The sequence below is a fragment of the Branchiostoma lanceolatum genome, chromosome 4 (genome assembly GCF_035083965.1).
Source record: "Branchiostoma lanceolatum isolate klBraLanc5 chromosome 4, klBraLanc5.hap2, whole genome shotgun sequence".
NCBI classification, from domain to species: domain Eukaryota; kingdom Metazoa; phylum Chordata; class Leptocardii; order Amphioxiformes; family Branchiostomatidae; genus Branchiostoma; species Branchiostoma lanceolatum.
The window spans coordinates 1,580,600-1,598,806 of NC_089725.1; the positions used below are offsets into that span (position 1 = coordinate 1,580,600).

The window sequence follows — 18,207 nt, forward strand, 5'->3', positions numbered from 1 at the left end:
CGACGCCACTGCATTGCTCCAGAATTGGTGGCAAGGTGGTCTTGTTGTAACTTGTGTAAGGGTTTGAATCCCGAACAAGCCTCAATGTTGTGACCTTAGAAAGGCACTTCACACCTGTTTCCTCACTTGATTCATGTGAAAATGAGCACCTAGCTTACGTAAGGGATATACTCTCAAATGGGACGTGAAGCCAGGGGTGCCGTGTTTGAGGAGAACCACACCTCGAGCACGTTAAAGATCGCATCACACATAATAAACTGTTTGCAAATAGCATAACAAAGCTGAGAATCAGTGCACATTGCTTAGAAGTTGAAAAGGGTCGACACCACAACACACCAGCCACTCAGAGATTGTGTCCCACATGTAATGGAAGTGTTGAAGATGAATTCCACTTTGTAATGAATTGTCCAACTTATAGCAAAGAGAGAGATATGCTTTTACAGACTATTATTACTAAGACAAACTTCACCCTATCTGGTACACAGAGCGATATTTTCTATGTACTGTTGTCATGTCCGACTCCTATATCCATGTACATAGGTCAATTTCTCCATAAATCATTCGAAAAGCGAGACAGAATTACCCATACATGATTATATATTGTAACAAATACACTGGTTTCGAAAATATTTTGTACTTAGAATTGTAGGATAGATTAGCCTTGTAGTATTGTTGATTTCATGCCATACATTGTACCATGTAAGATTGTTGAGCAATAAAGTTCACTTCACTTCACTTCTTAACAAAAACAGTAGGGGTCCATCTCCTGGTCAAATGCAGCTTGTACCTACATGTACTGTACAAAACTGGCGTGCTTATGGAGTTTACAAGTTATGCAAAACAAACAAGAAGTACATGTTTAACGCTGATCCTCTGTTCTTTGCTGAATCATATATCTGTACATGTACATGTATGTACATGTAAACTAGGTACCAAAACATCAATACCCGACACTCACCTAAAAGGCACGATAATTAGTACATCTTTTGATCATCTGCACCAAATATATGGTACCCCAGAACAGGAGTCAATTGTCAATCAATTGTCAAGACGAGGTGTGTACTTTTAGTCCATTAACAACAAAATAATTCATACCCCAAAATTATTCAGACAATCCTAGCATTTCACCTTTGAGGTCTTCTACACAAACATTACCCGACATGTTACTAAAAATAGCACCCCAAGGTCACCATCCTACCCTCCTCAATCCCTGGGCTTACGATGAGAGGGCTGCATAGCCTCACACTTTTGACTAATAATCTACTGGCCAAATTTGTCGATCGCCAGGAGTTTCAAAATTGCCAAAGAGTCAACGGTATTTTGAAAATCTTCCTTAGTTATCACATTGGATGGGGCTCGATGCCCTGCGAACTTCGACCGATCCCTAAAAAACGTGCAAAGATTGAGAGGACATTGTATTACTGCCGAAAATGTCATTTGGAGATATTTTCCTAGCGTGTGATGCTGGCGTTCGGATGTGGTTCGTTTGTTGTTCGTTCAGACCCTTGTGGTGCTTAGTGGCACAAAGGGCAGCAAGTTTCCTTAGTGTTTCAGTAGCAGGGTATATCTTTAAATTTACAGGGAGGGGTTGCACCTCCTCAAACACAGGATCCCAATTTTACTCCCTTCCGAAAGACGGGTGCAGCCCCAATCGAGATGCCCTTCCCGGGATTGAACCGCGGTCAGTTAACAACGAATTAGAAATAGGAGCTCAACTGTGAGCTACAGGAACATCCCTGGGTGTGGTGGAAAGCTATATTTATACTGGGAACTGCTAAAGAAAATGTTACTTGTAGCTGGGGAAACTTGCCAAGAGGGAAAGCCCCACCTATTTTTCAATACAACAACAGTATTCTTCCTCTTGTATAAACAGCGAAATGTGATACCTGCTAATCATGTTTAGTACATTGGAGTATGGGAACAACACATTAGCCATATTTAGTCCTAGTCAAAACAATCACTTCTGCTTAATGTTGACAGAAACATTGTTATGACCACTTTTCCCGTCCAGAAGGTTGTCAACGCAAGTTTTCCTTTGTTTCCTTCCAAGGCTGATTATAGAGTATCTCAAATTACATCAACATAACATAGCACAAGCTTCAGGCCACAGCAAGTAAATTCTAAGCGAGAGTTTGAAAAAACAAACAAGTAGGACAAAAAACACAAGATGCTTAAATTTGTGAAATACAGACCAAAACATTAGAATTGAGGCGACAAAACATTGTATCACAGTCAACAAGTCTTTTATGCCTCTATTGAATATGTGAAGAAAGCGAAACTAGTGTGGTAGCCTACGGTGTCACTACAACAGTAATTAACCTCAAGGCTACCATATTTGTATCACTTCTACGATTCTATACATTGTGCAAAAAATTCTGTTTTTCTTTAATCTAAATCAGCCAAAAATCAATGCTTCTGATGTCATACATTAGATTTACTTGCTGTGGCCTAAGTTCAGGCTACTATATTTGTATCACTTCTACATCATTCTACACATTGTGCAAGAAATTCTCTGTTTTTCTTTAATTTAAATCAGCCGAAAATCAATGTCATCCGTGAGATTTACTTGCTGTGGCCTAAGTTATAAGCATGACACACAAGTAGGATTGGGCATTTTCTGCACTTCTGCTGAATAAGCTGTAACAGTCTGAGCAGTTGAAAGGGTCATGCATGGCAGAAAGGCCATGGTAGTCGCACAAAAGGTCACCGGGTTCTGAGTATTTGGCGCTCAAGAAATATGCAGGAAGTTCATTTCTTGAAGAGGGTTCTTTTCAAATTCAAGGGGGAATTCAGGATTTATCTCTGACAAAATGAATACCTAGACAACAGGCGAACATGCTGTTCACAGGAGGACTTGGTGATTAGCAGAAAAAGGCCCTTTGAGTTGTAGCCCAGGGTTGCCATGAGTGAAAATTCACTTAGCAAACCAGGTGGTTTGATTGGGATTGAGCGGATACAAAGCCACTCTGTTTTGACTTGGCAACTAAGCATGAGATTTTACCTTAGACCTCCCCTGATCGTAGACCTCTGGGTTACCTTAAAGTATGACTGTATACTAGTTGCCTCATGCTTTGTCATTTAGAGCAGGAGAGAACAAACAACGTAGAGTTCATTTCCACAGCACAGTTGGATCGGTTAATGTTTGTTTGTATTGCATACCCGGTGAACCGCCTCATGGCGTAACACACCAGGTTTGTACTGAAGAGAATCCCGGATAGATTTATTTCATTCCTTCACATCGGAAAGTACCCCTACTCTTTTCGATAAGTATGGGGTCTTTGAGGTGTGCTTGAGGTGTGGCTCTCCTCAAACATGGGACCTCCATTAAACATCCTAAAGCAGGCATCACAATTCATGCGAGCGTCGGCCAAATTTGTAGATCGCCCGAAGCTCGCCGAATCTCAAAATCGACCGAGTGTCGACCATATTTTCCAATTAAAATCTCAGGTGACGTCTGTGGAACACTAAAAACTAAAAATCCCCCATTAGATGGTACCATCTCTTCGACATGGACGAAGTCAGTATCGACTAACCTGGTAAAAGGCCAATATTTGGATCAACTTTGATTTCTAAAAATCGCCCTAAGCCTGCGTAATCGACAGGACATCGGCCGTACTTCGGCCGAAAATGCACATTTGAAGCTCGCCAACACGTCGGCCAAGCTGAATTTCTTATTTGTGACGGGGGCTTAACCATAAGACCACTGTGTCACGTTTACTTTTTGGTACCCACATCATCGGGTACCCACGTGGAGTACATTTAATACATGAATGTACAAGTGTAGGAAGGATGCGCATGTGGAACTGTAATTTTCGCTGTGGTTTTATATTAGCAGCTTTCGCAGTGACCGCTTCACCAGGAACTTAAAACCACCATGAGAATTTTTGTTTCCATTAGGCCACACCAAATTAATTTCTTGTTTAACAGATTTTAATTTTCAATTTTAGAAAAAAAATCATGAAAACAGAAGGCTGGGGTGAAAACTGGAAATTGTGTGCATCAAAGTAAAAACATTCCTCTGAGATTCTGTTTGCATGTTGTTTTTCCAATCTAGCATTTAAAAAAATCTTTTTTTTATTTCGTTAACCAAGAAAATAAATTGATGTTGCCTTACTGTACAGTATGACTACATTGCATAGGGCTACCGAGAACTCAAACGTACCATGAACATTACAAGACATAAGTCATTAATTATTTTTCACCATTATAGGCCAAGTTGATTTGATTTATGGATGACATCCTCTGCGGGTTATCATGGGTTATTATGAAATCTGGTCAGGAGTAATCAGGAAGGTTGAACTAGTGACTAAAAACACAGTATACTGAAAAATTGACTCTTCACTTTTGTACTTTCACATTTTCTTCTTTGACGTTGGAATTGACTTTGGCATCCTACAACATTAGTATTCGTTTTCCGATATTTTTTTGCACTTTTCAGCATATATTTTCTCATTTCATGTCCGCTTTGTACGATTTACAGTTTGATCAAAATTTTTTTTTCTTTTGGAAACAGACGGAAATTTATGCGCCCGTGCATGTCATCCATATCATCAAGTAAACATGGCCTTACCATGAAATAGAACCACTGCCATCATTTACAGCAATATTCTATTAATAGTGAGGACAGAGTTAGTAATACCTTTCTGGTTTGGATCTGGTCCTGAAGGACTTGTTCCTCCTCCAGGAGTTGCTGTTGTACCACTTCTTTCTCCTCCTCCACCTTACTCTCCAGCTCAAGCTGCTGGAACTCCAGGTCCTCAAACGACTTCTGCTCGTACTCAAGGCACTCCTTCTCCTTCCTACACAACAACACAAACAATAAACAAGTCAACAACAACCTCGCCGCAAGCCCGGGTGGCCTTGGTGCTGAGTGGTAACTACAACAACCAACAGCTCCGGTATCCATTCCCCCCACCAGGAAATTGATTGATCTACATTAATATTGGACCTGTGATCAAGGTGCTATAAATATCTATACATTATAACGCAACGATACATCTCAACTCGACTCCGGCTGTGCAAATCATAATAAAATCAAATACAAACGACAAAATATGACAGTGACATACACAATAAACATTCCAACGACAATAAACAATAAATACATATAACAGTAACAGTAAGCGTCGCCACAGTGTTGTTTAACACTATGCTTGTGTCAACTGTTATCAGATTCATTCCCTACAAATTCTATACGGCTATTCTCCAGATAACTCCCCCCCCCCAATCAGAGCCCTTGGATAGGTCCTACAGGCTTCAGACACACAGGTGAAGACCATCCCACTGTATCATGGGGGTGCCAAAACCCAGAAGGTACAGAAAGACCATTTATTTGAATTAATTGAGTCTATCCTACCACAGCCACTCCTATACTGCCCAGATTTCACAACAAATCCCACCAATAAAGGATTTTCAATGGTTTAAACCCTGTTTTTTACTTGAGGTCTCTCACCGTGGGGTCTAGGCTGTTTAGTCTCCCATATAGGAAGTCAAAATATTGAAAATTCCCGTTATGTATCAAAGTAGGGCAAGGGATCTCTTCGTTACATATTAGCAAACAGTAAAAAAAATCAGTACAAAAATATTGATCTTTTAAATCATTTTAAGTCATTGTACTTTCATACATTGCACATCATATATAATTTCCCCTGTGAATCAGCTATAATAAAGAAAAGATATATGCATCTAAAACGTACCATGAGTCACCAAGCACCGAATGACAACTAACCTAGACTCCATACATCCATCTTTATGCTTTGTGCACAATTCGTAATAACCGATATACCACGCTGCGTAGACAGGACTGTTAAGGTTCGATCCACTCAGACAGCAGCTCAGAAAAGAACAAGAAATAGTCTGTCCTTTGAACTATTATAGAGTGGAACTCGTTGCCACCAACTACATTTAATAGAGGCATACTCATAAGATAGCTTTCAAACAAACTCTTGCGGATATATATATCAGCAGGTCGTTCAGTGTAATATACAAGTAACAAGCTGCTGCCTGCGAAGCTGGTGTGTTACGCCAAAGGGTAGTTATATCGGCTATACAGATACAGATATATGTTGCCAGGCTGGCCCCAAAACTTGTCTCTTTTTGAACAATGAGCTTAAGCTTGGACTAAAGAAAATGCTTTGTATTTGAACTTGAATTTGGAACCATACCATCGTGTTTTGCGCAGTTTAAGTCATACACAATGTAGTCTTTTTGATTGACTGACAAAGAGAGAGAGAGATACAGAATGACTTACTTGTACTGTTGCATAAGTCTCTCCTGTTCACTGGGGAGACATCTCTCTAGCAGCTGGCGCGTGTCCTCGTACTTTTTCTTCACGAGCTCCAGCTGGTGTCGCTTTTCCTCCACAGACTTCTTCCCCTGGAAAGGCGGGGATACAAGGGTTCAGGGGAAGGTTCCATTGTCTCATCAGGGGGTGTACAGGCTGCATCCTGACAATTCTGGACAGCGTCCAAAAGAGGCAGCTGCTGTCTAAACCATACTGATGTATTTTTTTTTTTTGTCATGCAAATGACATTAACTTGTAACTCTGGAGTTCTGTTCCTATGTTGGGGTTCTCCTTAGGCCCACTTCACACACAGTTTTTGCCAATATCATCCAATTTCAGTGTTGCGATATTGGAACACACACTGCCAGGAAGTATCGCGGGACACATGAATTGGATTGCAGTGGTGACCCATCGTGATAAATTTTGATAAATAAGCTGGTGTGTTACGCCTAATGGCGGTTATACCGGCTATATAGATACTGATACAGACCCATCTTGATAAATTTTGTTGCTAGGCTGATTCCTATAACGTACTCAATGAGAATTGTGAACTTGCCAGGATCATGAAGATACCTTTGATAGCCTGACTTTGAGCAATACCGACTGTAAGAAATCATTTCATCAGTGCCCTATCCTTATGCCTAATTTTGGTGCATCCTTCCGCCATTTTGTGCGACCGACACTACTGCACTACTAGTATTAGCCTGAATCCTGACCTCCCCCTATTGGGAGTCTGACGGCCTGGCTGAAAAACGTGCACTGCTATCGTTGACTCCTTTATTTCGAGTACTTTGGAGCTGTCCGATTTTCGCAATATCGTAAAAAAAGCCTTTCTACGACGATAAAATTCCTCTTTACTCTTGTGGAAAAAGATGGTGTTGTCCTGACATCGCCGGTCTAGACATCGCGAAATTTGACGTGTAAAGTGGGCCTAGTCCAGGTTTTATAGCATACAGATTTGCCTAGACTTGCTCCTATTCTACATAGTGAGCCATCCCATTTGAAAAACCAGCTGCCTTCCTTTCCTTTTCTCCTGGGAAGCAGGACAGGGTTTTGTTTGGCACTTTGTGCTCACAGATCGGCAATGCTATTAATGTTTGTTAGGCAAATGAGTGATTAATGAACTGCAATAGTGAGCAACAATGAAACACCACACTTGACATTCTTTTCACGTGGACATCTTTAGAGCAGGACGTTAAAAAGGCTAATGGTTTCTAACATGCTAACATACACTGTACACAGCTAATAGCAGAGAACCCCAAGTCAAATATACTATAAGGTTTGCCCAGGGAACATTAGCAAAGGTGCAAAATGACAATTTGTCGTATACAGCCCAGAATAAGTACATTTGCGTTTTACTGTTAATAAAACAAGCAAAAGTTTAAAGGATTGGAGCTTGTTAGAAGTCTCTCGCAATCAGAAGTTAGTTAAGCACACACTGAAGAAAAGATCACCAGACACCTTTGGGCGTTCATGCAGTGAGGAAACTACAGGCTTCTTCCTCTGGAAAAACACCAACAGACGGTTATGAGATGTTGTACATGCAAGACAACACTTGATGGTAATAAAGACAGGAAAGAGACTGTGTGGGTTGTGTTCATGCAAAGATAATAGGGTAAATCTGTGTGGCAAAGAGGTTGGAATAAAAGCTTTTAAGCAGCCCAGTATAAAGATAGTAAAAGCATCAATTTTGCTCCATTTACCTTTGAAACAAAATAAGCTGTACGACGCAGTTGTGAAGGAAGCAATGCAAGCTCACTGTCAATTCATCTAGTGAAAGCTAACAGAGAACTGAAAGCTATCATTAGGGATGGGTATACTGATATGGAAGGAAGAAAACCAAACACTGCACACAATCAAGTCTCTTGAACTAGATCAGGACTGTACCGTAAATTCAGTCATTTTCGCGGGGACTTCATTTCACAGTAGGAGAGACATTAAAGTAGGTCTTAGCCAGTGTTTGAGGCTCCTGGTTGAAACAATTCTGTAGTACAGTAGAAACGCAAAATAATGTTCATATTGAATTTCGCAACATCATGATTTCGTGGTGGAGAAAATAAAATCGGAGTGAACATTCCTTGATTTACGGTATTTTGTAAGTTCTTGATTATTTCCTCTCCCCGACAGATCATGTTGGGTGTTTCATCAACGGTATGACAACTAAAGTGTGTTCTACGCTCCTGGTTTCGTGGGTTCTTCATTAGCAGAAAACATCTGGGCGAAATTACTTTGCCAATTCTGGGCCCACTTTGATTCCAGTCTTTGTCGTGGGAGTAGGCTTTCAGCTGTGGGTTTTCACAGGGAACCGAATGAGGGAGAGATTTGCTACAATAATTGCTCCACAGAATGGGGGGAAAACCATGCCACCTGTTTCTGGTAACCTGGTGTCTTCTGGCAAAAGAAACCAATTTCAAAGTAGTGCCATTTTGGCCAACGGGTGACTGTAAAATCCATTTCTTTTCGCAGGGGTTCAATTTTGCAGTTGAAGGAGAAAGGGGGTTTTCGCCGTGTTATAAGTTTGGGGTTGTAACAATTCAATAGTGATGCTTATTTGCGGTATCATGAATTCTCTGAGGAGATGTCACTGCAGAAATAAAACCACTGCAAACATGTCGAGATTTGCAGTACCAATGCATGTAACTTTTTGCAGAATTTCTTAAAAATTGTTTTTTTTCCAAGAATTCAGTAACTGTAAGTTATATAATAGTTTCACTATGATGAAACTATTATGATGATGATGAGTTTCATTGGTTTGAGAATATTTTCAAGGTGAATGTATTATAATACCTCCTTGCCACACAGACCATGTTTTGGAAGCCACACAGTGTTACATGTCTATGACTTACCCTCTATAGCCACACCAACAGACAAGCACAAAAAAGAAGGTAGAGCAATAGTGGTTAGAGTACAAACCTACAATATGTTAATGGAAACTGCAAAATGTATCTAAAATAATGTTAGCAAACAGTCTAAAGTAGAGAAAGTTGAGTAATTGATTACTGACAAACTAAGAGTTGTCCAATGCTACACAAGGCTATAATGCAAAAAATTTGAAACTATTTTGTCAGTTCAGATCTATATCACACAACAGCTAGGATTGTTAGCATATACTATGTATTGCTCTTACAATTCTAAACTAATTGGTCAGAAAATATGGGATATCAATATTAATTGCATCACTTGTGTATTAGTGAAGGTAGTTCTTTTACTTGGACATAACTACCGAAGACATGAACATCAACATTTCAATGCAAACATTTGACAGACATGCAGCCACTCTCTCATTGGTGGAACTGCTGGTTGCCATGCTATCATTGGTTAAACTGGCTAATTGTGATGGACAGTTAGCCTGGCCCACCTCCATGAAAATGTCTAAATGCAAATTAAAAATGAAAACATTTGACAAACATGCAGCCACTCTCTCATTTGTCAAACTGTTGATTGCCATGCACTCATTGGTCGAACGGCTAATTGTGATGGACAGTTAGCCCGGCCCACCTCCATGAAAATGTAGAAATGCAAATCAAAATCAAAGACATGCACCCACTCTCTCATTGGTCAATCTGATTATTGACAATTGCTATCATTGGTTGAACTGTTAATATGATTGTGATGATTGGTGTATTGTTACCTTCAGTTTCTCGCTCTCAGCACTAGCGTCTAGATCCCCCTGTCTGGACTTCAGTGAAGCCATGAGCTGTTCCTCGTGGTGCAACTCTTCCCTCTCGGATTGGTGCTCCCCCTCAAGTAAGGCTCTCTCCATCTCAAGCTGTAAGGTCCATATACAAGACATGTTCATCATCATTCTTGGATAGGACGTTAAATGGAGGTCCCGTGTTTGGGGAGAGCCACACCCTGCGCACGTTAAAGAACCCACCACAGCTTTCGAAAAAGAGTAGGGGCATGCCCCGGTGTGCAATGGTCCAAACCTTACAGTCTGCTCTGGGTTGACATCTTGAAAAGGTGATAGTCACCTGTTATGTGAATCTTTCCACAAATGTGGTAAATCTGAATAAAAAAATAAAAAAAGAAAGAATGTCTGACGGGCTGAAACTCTTACCTCGCTCATGGCCTCTTCCATCTGTTCATCGATCTCGGAGATCCTGCGTGTCAGTACCTGGACCTTCCCCATCATGTGAGTCCGCTCCTTCTCCAGCGCCGCTATGTCAGGTGGAAGGTTCTGTAACGGCACAACAGAATGAGAACTTGTTACCCAATTAAAAAAGAAAATCTGATATACATCTTTCATACAATCTAAACACTTCAATATTATAAGGCCACACCAATTCAATTAGTTGCTTCTCAGATTTTTTTCAGTACAAAATTGGAGCAACAAGGGGAAAAAAATGAAAATTTTTTTTGCCAAATAGTCTGGGGTGATGATACATGTAAGAGTTTACATAACATAAACAATAAGAGGATTATTCAAGTTTCAGCTTTGTATGGCTCATTTTATGCAATGAACCCCTTTCTTTTGATCTAGTATTAAAATTTCAGTAACAAAATTACCTTTTGCTATGTAATATATGGATTGATATTGAGAAATAGTTTTGATAGATGAAAAATTATAACTTATGTTAAAATGTGACTACACTTTTTAGGTATGTGCAGGCCTGTATAATCTATTTTGGTGGCTATTGAGTTTTACAACTGAACAGATAGTAAATTTTTGAGTTAAAATTTGTGAATGGGAATAGTGACCCAATTTTTATTTTTTTCAAAATGGGAAAAACAGGACAGGCTATTTCGAGAAGCAACAAAATAAATTGGCGTGGCCCAAAGAAGAGATATTATCAGTAATATGCTCTATAGTTTTATGATGTGTTCCAATCTTTTTAAATCTAAAAGTGGTTATATGTACATGTAAATCATACATAACTTGTCCAATGACCAATTTTGAAAGCCTCATGAAGGGATCTAAGGAGAGAGCTGACACATGTCATAATTGATCTGTTCTCCCTTCTACATGTACATATAGAATGATGGCGATGTTTAATTGTCTCTTTTTATTCAGTAAGGATCTCGCCTCGATAAAACACTTGGTTGTGTACATAGAACTTCTTTTTATTCAGTGACTTACCAACCTGATGAAACTATTCATGGATATAAGTGGTACATGTTTATTTAGGGATGTGTATATAGAACACTTGCCAATACTATAAATATAGACACAAATTGGTAAAACAGTTACATCATTGTGTATGTACAAGAGGACATTATTGCTGGTGTTAAATATGTACATTTTTTTCATTTTGGGCCACCAATCTCTTTGACAAAGCAAAGGAGTATCACAATATAACAATAGCAAAAAGATGGAATCTAAAATAGTTCCCAGCCAGACATCTTAAAATAGATATTTTGTGCCCTGTCTGTGTGCTGTGGATAATTGATGGCTACTGTACTTAAGGTCAAGTATCAGTGTGTGGCAAGGAAATGTTGGCATGGTGACAACTCTCAGTGTGCATCATGGGTCATCTACCACAGGGGAGGGTCTGCATGGGGGGATCCTTGTAAAGGCAAATTCAAAAGAGCCGGTAACGCTTCAAGGTAAATTCAGGACTTGATTCCAGTGTTCTTAAAATGAGAACAAAGCTTCGGTTAGGGGCGTCCTCTGGGATGGGAGGTACGTTGGAGGATAGAATTATATAACACAAGGGCTACAAAAATGTATTGTATTCTACCACGCAAAAATCATGACCATAGCATGTCCAGAACACGAGAAATCTAAGCTGGAAGTTCCACTGCAGTACTGCAGCAAGCTGCTAGGAGGCCCAATATCGTTTCTTCCTTTTGCCAATCCCTAATAACATACCAAATATAATTTTAGGACCCATCCATAATTTTTCGAGTTATGCCGTTCACAAACAGACAAACAAACACACATAAATACAAAACCTTCTTGGAAGATTTAAAAAGGAACTTACCTGTTCCTTCTGTACAAACACTGGTGACACTGGGCTCATGGGGCCACTGTTACTGCCATTTCCATTCAGCATGTTCATCATCCGTGCTGGCTTCTGTGCCGGCTCCGCTTCATTCCCTGCCTTGGTAGGCAAGCCTGGGTAAGAAGCTTCTTCATCTTGCAACTGCCTCTCGAAGAGTGGGTTGTGGTGTCCGTGCAGCGGGTGGTTCCTGGCTGCTGAGCCGTTGCCTGACCCCCTCCTTTCCAAAGACCTGGCCGGGCTACCGTCTTTTGATCGAGTACTACCCCGCTCGAGAGACGTTGCCGGGCTCTCGTCTAGCTGAAACTTTTCGTTCCTCTCTAACGTACCCCTGGGGCTATCTCCTTTTGACCTCAGACTACCCTTTCTTTCTAATCTTGGGCTACCTTCTTTCAATCTCCCACTCCCCTGTCGTTCCAAACTTCCACTCGGGCTGCTGCTGGGCACCATTCTCACTCTCTCTGTCGGGCTAATCCCGTCCTTCGCACCGTTGTACGCATTGTTATTATTGCCCGCCCGCACTCTTTGCTCTTCGGCTTTCGCCGCGGGATCTTTCCTAACCTTTGTCCTCTCCAGACTTTTCCTCCTCTCCAGGCTTCCGTATTTCTCGCACATGTTGATGATTTCCTCGAGTCTCTGCCGCTCCATTTTCTCCACCTCCTGTTCGCGAATACGGTCCGCCCGCGCCTGTTCGTACCTCTCCTCTACGGGGCTTCTCCGTTCTAAACGCAGCGTGGACGTAGGGGAGGAGCCAACGGACTGGAGGCTTCCGTTAGGAGAGCCCACGCTGCCTTCATGGATGGGAACGAACATCGCCCTTGGCGAGCCTAGGCTTGGAGGTGATTGGCTCTCCTCTGGGAAAGCGAATTTTGGCGACTGCTTGGTGTGGGGTGACTGTTGGCTGATGCCCCTTGGGGACACCTTTGGCGAGTCCGGTGAGCGAGGGAGCGAGAGAGAAGTGTTTGAATAAGGAGGGGACCTGGCGGGCGGTGATGTGGTAAACATGTTTCGTGGCAAACTGGCACTCTGGCCGCCCGTAGGGAAAGGCGCCATGTTTTTTCGCGGAGGTTTCTTCGGAGGCTGTGGCTCATGGGCGGTCGTCATGGCTAGCGAGTCCAGTATATCTTGCAACTCGTCCTCCAATGTATGGTCTACGCCGTTCTCCTTACTACTGGACTTTTTGGATGGGCCGTTGGATTTGGGGGCGGCGTTATTGCTGTAGGCCCTGAATGCACTACCCTTGCTTGGCTCTTGCTGTTTAGTCAAAGGTCCATTTGGCATGGCTGGACCAGCACTGCTATTCTGGGAAGATTGAATGTTTTCTGCAAAAGACAAAAATTGCGATGTTATTGATTCTGAACCTCATGGGCCTTTTACTCCCTAACTTCCACTGCTAGCCTCACAAAAAGGACATGCAAAAGGATGTAGATACATAACCTTTAGAAGAAGCTTTACCAAACATTTCACAAATACCGTTACTTTTATATCTATCAATGTTTCTAACTTGCACCAGAAGTTTAAAGAAGTACAAAACCATTTTTCAAGCAACAAAATTAATGAAAATTCATGAAGGGTATGAATGATATTGTTATAAACTGTAAGTTAGTGTAACATTTAACATTTTCCTATTATCATCAGAATGATACTCTAGGCCTGAATTATAGTTACTATTACAAAACATGGAATTCTATTATGGCCACCTTTTACTACAGGAACAAAACAAATCATCATTGGCAGTTTGACCTTTCTTCCTTATCTCCTGGGCTATAGAAAAATTTCAGGAAGCTCAATGTTCTAGGCCAGTCTACTGTAAAACTTGAAACGTTCACAGTGGTTTTATTTTCTTCATGCCCTCTTCACTGTGAAACTGAGTGTGAACTTGCATTTCCAATTTAGTACTACTTTACAAATAATACAATACAAAATTGTTTCAACTGGACCGAATTCAAAACACAACAAAAAAATAATTTTACCGTCTATGGCGAAATGAAACCGTTTGAAAAATAAACGGCTTTACGGTTCTTCGCGGCTGGCATATCTGTGTCAGCACACATGAATACTTCATGCCTTTTAGCTTCCCATCAAGGTATCAAGGAAAATGTCACAAGCCATTACGGGGTTACTTCTTCTGCTTGTTCAGTAACATGCTGTCTGGCAGTAGACTCAATACAAGTGACTGAGACAAATGTCACAGAAGGTTTTGATGTCAGTTCAACATTTGGAACACTTAGGCCACACCAATTTAATTTGTTGCTTCTCGGATTTTTTCAGGAAAAAATTGGAGCGACAGGGCGAAAAAAAATAGAAATAAAATGTTGCAAATAGTCTGGGGTGAATATAAGGGTTTACAAAACAATAAGAGGATTATTCAAGTTTCAGCTTTGTATGGCTCATTTTACGCTACTACTAACATTTCAGGTGCAAAATTACCTTTTGCCATGTAATAAATATATGGATTGATATTGAGAAATAGTTTTAATAAATGAAAAATTATAACATAAGTTATGATCAATATGACCACACATTTTAGGTATGTATGTGCAGGCCTTTATAATCTATTTTGGTGGCTATTGAGTTTTCCAACTGAACAAATAGTAAAATTGGGAGTTAAGATCGTGAATGGGAATAGTGACCCAATTTTTTTTGGGCAAAATGGGAAAAACAGGACAGGCTATTCCGAGAAGCAACAAAAAAAAATTGGCGTGGCCTAGTCAATAAGGAATCGAACAAGGAATTTCTTGTGTTATTGTTTTTGATTTCTCACTGATTCTTCACATACAAAGTAGAAAAGGAAGACTTAACATCTCTATACCCAGTGCAGAAAGAAAGCTATGATGAAAACCAGATATCTTTCTGCAGACCCATGGAAAGCTGCCAGGGGCCACTGAATGTACTAATTTCTTTGACATGTCAAGACTTTCCTAGTGTATACCACAAATTAAAAAGATCCATCTACAAGTTCTCGAACAATACTGTTCACAAAAGCACACACACACACACACACACACATGTACAAACACACAAACACACACATGTATACATAGACAGAAATATATATATACACACACACACACACAAACACATAAATTCACACACACACACATATATATACAAACACACACACATGTATACACAGAAAAAAACACAAACACACACACACACATGTATACATAGACAGAAATATACACACACACACACACACAAACAGATACACGCACACACACGTATACACAGACCAAAACACAGACACAAACACATGCACGCACACACATGTATACACAGACATACACACAAACACCCAAATACATACCTTCTCAATAATACAACATGCATGCCTACACCGTAACTTGAGACTCACCTGGTAAAAATCCAAAGGGCAGAACTGATACCCTCGAGTTGGGCAAATCTCTCTTCAGTCTGTTGGCCTCGAGTGGGTGGTTGAAACGAAAGTAGTTGGAACGGCCAAAACAAAGCATATTCCCTGGGGAGGAGAAACCACAGAGATCCTAATTAGTACTGATTGAAATAGAAGAACACGGCCCTGTGGTAACGTTGGAGGCCTGAATTTTTCATCGGTGCCTACCACTTATTATTATGCATCTTTCATGACAACTAAAAGGCCGGTAGCCTTGCTCGTAAAACTGTGATAGCCATGGTAGAAAATGCGTACTTTACAATGTACTCAGGAAGTGCCTGAACGCGATAAATTTTCACTTTCCTACTCAGGCCTAGGCCACAGCAAGTGTATGGTATGGAAGACATCATCTGAAGACTTGAAAACTTATGTAAAGCGTGAGAGCAAAATAAAAAAACGGGATTTTCAAAATAGAGACCATTCTAAGGACACTGACAAAACATGGTATCACATTCACAGCCTTTTATTCCTGTATTCTGTAGAATAAGTGAGTGAGTGTGTGATTCAATATGAGCAGTGACACTAGCGTGGTAGCCTATTATCACTAAAGCCTCCGTCACAAATCAAGAATTTAGCTCGGCCGACTTGTCGGCGAGCTCAAAATGTGGATTTTCGGCCAAAGTACGACCGACGTTCTGGCGATTCCGCAGACTTCGGGTGATTTTTCGGAGCTCGGCCGACGTTTGCAGGTCACTGGAAGCTACGCTTAAATTTAGCGAGGCCTCCGCGACGATTTTTGAACCTGCACAGCTCGTCAACATTCGGGCGAGCATCCAACAATTTTAGACCCGATTTTTGATTGGTCATAGCCAAAGGGGAACGAGACGTTTTTTTAAACAATTAGAGGAAAAAGAGTGTAGGGATGTCATCCATAAAATTTACTTGCTGTAACAGTTGTCTCTTTTAGAAATAATTCAACTGAGTTTTGGGGTGAGATCCCATGTATTTCCCATGTCCTAAGTCCAGCAGTAGGGTTTGGGTTGGCGTTAGGAAGAGCATCCAGCTGTAAAAACTCTTGTTACAAAAAAAACTTGCACTTGATGAGGAGTTCTGGGGCTCCATCCATGTGCAAGCACGTCCAACCCCCATATGATGGGGAATAAAGACGTAAAATCGGAGAGAGCGAGACCCCTATTTTAGTACTACTACATGTATAAAAGAACCCTACAGGTACGTACATTAATGTTGAATTCCTCCACAATTTTCAGCTATGGATATACAAATCAAGCTGTCCGCGGATCCCAATACAACTAAAATGCCACAGTCATGCCAACCGTAGCCTAGTCACCATTCTCCATGGGTCGGCTAGGGGTGTTTTACCAGGCCCAGTCTGATAAGCAGAGACCTTTTTCTGGAAGCATGACTCTTTCTAGTCAGCCTTTCTAGTCTTCTGCTAGCAATTGAGAGTTACAAGTTACAATAACAGTTCCCTCTTTTTTCAATCACGATCAATCTGTCGCGACTTCTACCGCTACCCCTGTGGTATATCTCTAAATGCTTTGTCATCAAAAGGGCTCCCTCATTCTCTTTGAAGGGGAGAGAGGCTTCTTTTTACTAAAGGATGAGCTTCAAACATGTCCTTTATCATGCTTGCCCTTTGCCATTTACTAATGGGCACTTCTCTTTGGGCGGTTTACCTCCGCGGGAGATCGAAGGAACTTCAGCGCTCGCTAACGGTCAATTACCGCTGCGTTCATCCGTGAAATGGCTGTCGATTCTTATGCAGCAAATTTGGTAATTAATTAGGCTTTAAACAAAGGTTTTGGGCAGATAATCGAGAGGGATAGTTCAAGAGGAAGAGCTGGTATCTGTTTACAGGACTCGGTTAGGCCACACCAATTTTATTTGTTGATTCTCGGATTTTGTCAGAAAAAAAATGGAGTGACAGGGCAAAAAAAGATGAAAATAACCTTTTTTTGCAAATAGTCTGGGGTGAAGATAAGGGTTAACATAACATAAAGTATAAGAGGATTATTAAAGTTTCAGCTTTGTATGGCTTGTTTTAATGCAATGCACCCCTTTCTTTCATCTAGTCCTATAATTTCAGTAACAAAATTACATTTTGCCATGTAATTTATGGATTGATATTGAGAAATAGTTTTAATAAATGAAAAATTACAACTTATGATCAATGTGACTACACTTTTTAGGCATGTGCAAGCCTTTATAATCTATTTTAGTGGCTATTGAGTTTTACAACTGAACAGATAGTAAAATTGGGAGTTAAACTTTGTGAATGGGAATAGTGACCCAATTGTTTTGTTTTTTCTAAAAATGGGAAGAACAGGACAGGCTATTCCGAGAAGCAACAAAATAAATTGGCGTGGACTAACCAGAAATAAAACCATTGCGAAAGTAAATGAACTTACAGTATAACCAGATTATATCTGTGAAGATTTGAATGTAGGGTCTCCTGACTAAAACTGTGAAGCAGGTGCCCTAGAATAGACCCCATCGATTTAACTGAAAGTAGTGGGCTTTTAACACACCAAAGTATCGACGGCTGCAGAGAAAAAAATCAATCTGAACTAGGTTGTCCCCGAATATCGTGCAACCTCGGGTCCCAT

The 18,207-nt window shown here is 40.7% G+C and overlaps 1 protein-coding gene across 9 annotated transcripts in view; it reads right to left on the reverse strand.

Moving 5' to 3' along the window:
* LOC136432211 (pleckstrin homology-like domain family B member 1) overlaps positions 1-18,207 on the reverse strand; it is a 75,783-nt gene that overhangs the window by 29,677 nt on the left and 27,899 nt on the right. For 8 of the 9 annotated variants that reach the window (XM_066423261.1, XM_066423264.1, XM_066423260.1 and 5 more), the window contains exons 5-11: positions 15,584-15,706; positions 12,208-13,547; positions 10,344-10,463; positions 9,915-10,052; positions 7,745-7,786; positions 6,251-6,375; positions 4,640-4,799 (exon numbers count right to left, since the gene is read on the reverse strand). In XM_066423261.1, coding sequence (XP_066279358.1) covers positions 4,640-4,799; positions 6,251-6,375; positions 7,745-7,786; positions 9,915-10,052; positions 10,344-10,463; positions 12,208-13,547; positions 15,584-15,706 — 2,048 coding nt within the window. The remainder of the gene's footprint in view (positions 1-4,639; positions 4,800-6,250; positions 6,376-7,744; positions 7,787-9,914; positions 10,053-10,343; positions 10,464-12,207; positions 13,548-15,583; positions 15,707-18,207) is intronic. The other variant, XM_066423258.1, reaches the window with a different exon arrangement.